Below are 6785 nucleotides of genomic sequence, written 5' to 3' on the forward strand. Positions count from 1 at the left end.
ACAAATCGGGAAGAAAACAAAACTTACTTTGATCAAATTTACCATAAATATAACAAAATATGTTTGGGTCATTTACACAACCTATTGTTGCCATAGCGACGTATAAGTAATATTGAAAAGAAGAAAAAAAAAACTGATGTGAAAGTGTACGCACAAATATATGTTATCCAGAAATGACGCGTCGTGTGGCCTGTTAATCGTTTATATACTAGCGGTGTGTTTCTCGTGGGTTCTAGAACGATCGATAAAACTGTCACGTCGCGAATGGTCTAGAAAAATCTATAACCAGTGGTTGTCAACATTTGAAACATAACAAAATGTGCCCCGATGTCAATGAAAATGATTCACTTATGTAAAAGTACATATGACGTTTTGTGAAAAATCTGTACGTGATGGAGAAAAATGGATATAATTTTCGGATTTATCGTAGAGGAATTAGTATAGAACAAGTAAAAATTTCAAGACAATAAAACCATCGCAGGCCTGTGTTATTGTTAGATATAATATTCAAGACAATAAAACCATCGCAGGCCTATGTTATTGTTAGATATAATATTCAAGACAATAAAACCATCGCAGGCCTGTGTTATTGTTAGATATAATATTCAAGACAATAAAACCATCGCAGGCCTGTGTTATTGTTAGATATAATATTCAAGACAATAAAACCATTGCAGGCCTGTGTTATTGTTAGATATAATATTCAAGACAATAAAAACATCGCAGGCCTGTGTTATTGTTAGATATAATATTCAAGACAATAAAACCATCGCAGGCCTGTGTTACTGTTAGATATAATATTCAAGACAATAAAACCATTGCAGGCCTGTGTTATTGTTAGATATAATATTCAAGACAATAAAAACATCGCAGGCCTGTGTTATTCACAATAACTAAAATGCTTATTATTATATATTATCATTTTAGGTTGGGCTGCATGAACATTATACTAGACGGTAAAGCTGACCTGGTCAACATTGGACCAGAAGAAATTTACGTAGGAGGAAGGCATTTTAACCTCGTTCCTATAGCTATGGAAGCAACGGCGTATGAAGGTACAGTAAGTCCTAAAATATGGAGAATAATTATTTTGAAATATGTTGACCAACAACAGAAATTTGTTGCCCAGATTTAATTCACGAGTGGTCGAAACGTCGTAGTTTGAAGACGAACAACAATACCGATACTGATTTATTTCTAAATATTTTTCAAACAGTATTGCAATCTAAAAGATTTTCTGATATTTTCTCTACAAAATTCTAGTGAAAAAAAGGTGTTAGAAAACTTAATTTATTTTGTTTCTTCTCACCTCTTTTAGATTTCGGCAATAACACCACTCTTACGTAACCTAGTTTCATGTAAGCTAGTTAACCCTAACAAAAGTGGGTCAAATTCACAATCCTATAAAATTATCTTTAAAAATCCTCGTTATCAGCAAAACTAACCAATCAAATCGTTAGAATGTATTATTCGTTTTATTCCAGATCTGTTATGTTCACTCATAACACTCACGACTTTGTTTTATTTTACATATCACGTGTTTGCTCTAGGCCTAATTTTGAAAATTATAATAATAATATTTACGATGTCCTATAGTGCCCTATAACTACCGTGCTACAGCTGTTGTGAAGAAAGGTTTAGGACTCAGAAATTTAGCGGATCTTCGTCGTAAGAGGTCGTGTCATGGGTCGTTTAATGACGTAGCTGGGTGGCACGTTCCAGTCAGCGCCCTCTTGAGGAGAAGAATACTCACACCCGATTGTAGGAGTGATCTTCACTCCGTGGAAAGTTTCTTCGCGAAGAGCTGCATTGGAGGAAGCTGGTCTCCGGACCCTGTTTTGGAAGAAAGGCTCAGTAGGTTCTTTAATACAAACAAATATTTGGGCAGATGTTACATTCATCTTATTGTATCCTTACGTACTTAAAATTATGACCAATGAGAAGACATTGTTGGTGTTTCGGAATTAAGTAATAACTGTTCATTGTTTATCCTTTAATTTGATAACATTCCTTCAGTTTTATAAATGCAATAATGGGTTTTTCTTTGTCCAAAGGATCACATATATTTAACCAACTTCTAAAAGCACTGTTAAAATAATGGACTACGAGTACTGCAGAATGTTCTTGTAAATAAACAATAATGGTGGTTTTTGTATATGAAATATTTTACGAAATTTAAATTTATTTCAATAAATAAAATTAGTTTACTTCACCAGTAATTGAGCTGTAATATTTTTTTAAATATGACAATTAATAAAAAAAATGTAGCTACTTTCCTACGTAGGAAGTTATTGACTATAATAGTTTCGGCTTTTTATATATAAGATGCTAAGTACGAATGAAACATGTAGATTAATGTAAGTGAATGCAGACGTAAAATGTTGTATAATTATTCATCAATTTAATGTTTTATATATCTGCCACTTTGAAAAAATGTATCGCTTTCAAATTCACAAAATAATAATCTCCTATAAGCATTGTAAACTGTCGTATCCAAAGTTTAAAATGATAGTAGACGTATTTAAAAAACATCAAATCAAATTCATAATATAAGTATTGTTAAAATAATAACGCTGATGAAAATTAGTAAGATGTATTTTATTCAATATTAATGAAGTCCTTTTAGCTCACCAGTTTAGTAACTTAAGTTAATTTCAGTATGTGAATTTAGGTTAGATATATTAGATATTTACGTAACAGATAATATTTTAAATTTTACTTTTAGTTTAAAGAAAATAAATCTGAAATATAACCATATATTTCATCCGCTTGGCGGACGAGTGCTCGACCAATGTAGCAAATCAATAATACTAGATGTTGCTAGGGTTACCATCTTTTAAAATTCTACAGTAAAACCACAATATATTTGAATGAGTCTAGGCCTTAAAGTAAGGCCAATTAAATCTTCTGGCTTTACAATTACACCTTCAGTAACGGTGAATCAAATAAGGCCTTCTAAGTTCTTATATTTATATCGTTGTGTTTAAACTTACGCTTTTTAGTCTACCTCAGTAGATTCTAAGTATAGGCCTTTAACTCGTTGTTTAATCGTTAGGCCTATAGCACATTGTATTATCACTAGACCTATGACATATTGTCATATCACTTTGTGTATTTTGAATACTTTTCACAGAACAGCGCCATCCACAACTTTGCAATGGCTGCGGAAAGGAAACTTCTTGTTCAGATAAAAGATACTCTGGCCACGAGGGTGCGCTTCAATGTCTTGTGAATAGTGTAAATGACATTGCTTTCACAACTGTAGAAGCAACTCAGAAGTTCTTTCAAAATCGAAAAACCTTGGCAAATAAATACGAATATCTGTGTTTAAATACAACCACAGACCAAATATTAAACCCTAAGCCGTGTTACTGGGCTCGGATTCCATCTAATGCTTTCGTAGGAATACCAACATCAGGTAAGAATTGTGTGTTTATATTTCAAAAATTGTCGTACATGAAAATACTGAATCAAGAATCTTATTTTTCTCGGTTTACTCTTTTATAATTTTTATATCATAATGCCAAGTGATCAACAAATGTAATTACAACACGGTTGATGATATATTTTTATTTTCATGAGAAAATCTCCTCGAATCTTATCGGTAAATCTGAAAGCATATTACCCTACAAATCGGGTTTTGATACACACGATGGACATAGTACAGATAGGGTATTGTGTAGCTTTGCGCTTATCAACAAACACGAAAGAAGCAATCTAATGAATAATATAACCTACATTCATGATTATTTGATACCATGTTTGAGAATTCACATCAAATTGGAGCTACAATTACCAGTTTATGTAATATTTTCAATGAAATAAATATAATCTTATCCTTAGTCAAAATTAATATATAAAACTATTAGTCAGTCATTAGATGCAGACCAACCACAGCTGAGCAGATGTTGACGTCATTAGATGTAGACCAACCACAGCTGAGCAGATGTTGACGTCATTAGAATTACTACAATGCAAATTTTGTTCGGAATTATGGTGTTCTCAGTGCAAACTTCCAAACTGTTTATAATTTCATTATGTGCTATAACAATGGCAACACTTCTCCATCCCTCCCTGCACTGTTCGTAACATTTTCTCTTTGCTGTACAGTGTTATCCTGATAGTTGGTCAAAGATGTTTGCTGCTAACTCTTCTGCTTAGCAAACAGTTGAATCCTAAAGCTATTTATCTCAGAAATTGATGGAATTTTGCACTCATGTAGTTGGTCTGCATCTAATGACGTCAACATCTGCTCAGCTGTGGTTGGTCTGCATCTAATGACGTCAACATCTGCTCAGCTGTGGTTGGTCTGCAATCACTGACCCTTTGTAAACACCACGGGTTAGTCATGAAAATGTGGCCAAGTATACAAGGACTAAAGTAATAACACTGACCCTATGTAAACACCACTGGTTAGTCATGAAAATGTGGCCAAGTATACAAGGACTAAAGTAATAACACTACCTACTGGTCAACACCAAGGATTGGACATCAAGATGTGGTCTAGTATACAAGGACTATAGTAATAACACTATCTACTGGTCAACTCCAAGGGTTGGACATCAAGGTGTGGTCAAGTATACAAGGACTATAGTAATAACACTACCTATTGGTCAACTCCAAGGGTTAGACACCAAGGTGTGGTCAAGTATACAAGGACTATAGTAATAACACTACCTATTGGTCAACTCCATGGGTTAGACACCAAGATGTGGTCAAGTATACAAGGACTACAATAATAACACTGCCTATTGGTCAACTCCAAGGGTTGGACGTTAATCAACATAATGAGATATAAATGGATTATAACGCTCCCACGTTGGGTGACAAGATTCAAACTCGCGGTCAGCAGAATCCAAATCGAGCACCCTAACCACCAGGCCTTGCTAGGCCTCGTCTTTATGAGTAGAAAGACGTAGAGTGGAATATGTTTACCCCTAGTTGATCTGATTTATTTTTTCAAAGCACACATGTACACTATGGGCTATCTGTTTTCTGCTCACCGCGGGTATCGAAACCCAATTTTTACCACTCACTTATCGCTGAGCGACCGGCGGGCAGGTTTTTTTTTTTTTGACACAATTAATAAGACTTGCTTAACTTCGTTTGTGATACATATTTCTTGACAAATACATTTAAATTTAAAAAAAAAATATTCGCGTTTTTTCTTTTTTTACGTTTTTAATCATGAACTTTAAAAAAACAATGAAACTAAGTAAAATATATAATCTGAGCTGTAGAGAAAAGGAAAAGAAAAAAAATACAGGGGTGGTGGTGGCGAGTTTTACGTAAATACACAATATATACAGTGGGAGATTTCATATTCAAAAGCCACTGTAATCTCACGCCCACATTAAACGTGGGTGTTATTACCTTGGCCATAGAGGGCGCTACAGTCATCGAGTAGCTGCTATAAAAATAGCGCCCATTGCACGTTTGAAATCGCTGAGGAGAAGCCAACGACCAGTTTTATAAGTTACGTCTTCCAACATTGAACTTCTGAGCGAACACGTTGTTGTTGTAACGAAGGTAAGAATAAACTCTTAGTAACTACAGACAAACAATAGATGTTTGTAATTACTAGAGCGTGAAATTGTAGATAAAAGTTAGAAGAACACTATAGAAATATTTTAAATTACAGATAGCTGTTAGTTCATCGTGAGCCGAGCGTGGCCCAGTGGTTAACGTCCTGTACTGATGCTCCTTGGTTCGAGCCAATTTACCGCAAAAAAAAAAAAGACAAACAAAACAAAAACAAAATGCGCTCCTCATTTTGGGGCCGTGGGTACGTTATAAGAATGACAGTCTTATCCCTCTAGTCTATTTTAGTAGCACACGAGTTGGCGGTAGGTGATGTTGATTAGTTACCTTCTCTCGATAATCGTCGGGTAACTTTGCGCGAAATTAAAGAAAAACTTTTTTTTTTTTTGTTAATATTTTTTCTAACTCAAGTGTCCTATTTATAGATTTCGGAGAGATCAAACCGACGAACAGTTTAATCTCATTAACACGTGGGTCAACGCTAAGTTTACGGACTTACAGCGCTAAAATACTGGGCTCTATTTTCCGCGCCGGACGCACTGCAAATAGTCCACCATGTAACCTTGCGCTAAAAAACAAAAAGGAAACGTGAACATTGAAAACAACATGTTTTATTTCGGTTTCAGTGGCTTCGAACAAAGTTAAAGCACAAGTTTATTAAATCCGAAGTTTATCAGTTTAATTTTCACAATCTATATATGTATATTACTTAAGTTTGTTAATTCCAAGATAATACCCTGCTTTATGGTATTATACACCTTGCTTTATGGTATTATACACCTTGCTTTATGGTATTATACACCCTGCTTTATGGTATTATACACCTTGCTTTATGGTATTATACACCTTGCTTTATAGTATTATACACCCTGCTTTATGGTATTATACACCCTGCCTTTATGGTATTATACACCCTGCTTTATGGTATTATACACCCTGCCTTTAGGGTATTATACACCTTCCTTTATGGTATTATACACCCTGCTTTATGGTATTATACACCTTGCTTTATGGTATTATACACCTTCCTTTATGGTATTATACACCCTGCTTTATGGTATTATACACCTTGCTTTATGGTATTATACACCTTGCTTTATGGTATTATACACCCTGCTTTATGGTATTATACACCTTCCTTTATGGTACTATACACCTTCCTTTATGGTATTATACACCTTCCTTTATGGTATTATACACCTTGCTTTATAGTATTATACACCCTGCTTTATGGTATTATACAT

General features: G+C 34.4%; 1 protein-coding gene across 2 annotated transcripts in view; it reads left to right on the plus strand.

Moving 5' to 3' along the window:
• Nucleotides 1–6785, plus strand: part of LOC106471985 (melanotransferrin-like) — a 45569-nt gene that overhangs the window by 30586 nt on the left and 8198 nt on the right. For both annotated transcript variants that reach the window (XM_022400599.1, XM_013932614.2), the window contains exons 3-5: nucleotides 928–1055; nucleotides 1597–1854; nucleotides 3134–3418. In XM_022400599.1, the coding sequence (XP_022256307.1) occupies nucleotides 928–1055; nucleotides 1597–1854; nucleotides 3134–3418 (671 nt within the window). The remainder of the gene's footprint in view (nucleotides 1–927; nucleotides 1056–1596; nucleotides 1855–3133; nucleotides 3419–6785) is intronic.

The sequence above is a fragment of the Limulus polyphemus genome, unplaced genomic scaffold (genome assembly GCF_000517525.1).
Source record: "Limulus polyphemus unplaced genomic scaffold, Limulus_polyphemus-2.1.2 Scaffold5006, whole genome shotgun sequence".
Lineage (NCBI taxonomy): Eukaryota > Metazoa > Arthropoda > Merostomata > Xiphosura > Limulidae > Limulus > Limulus polyphemus.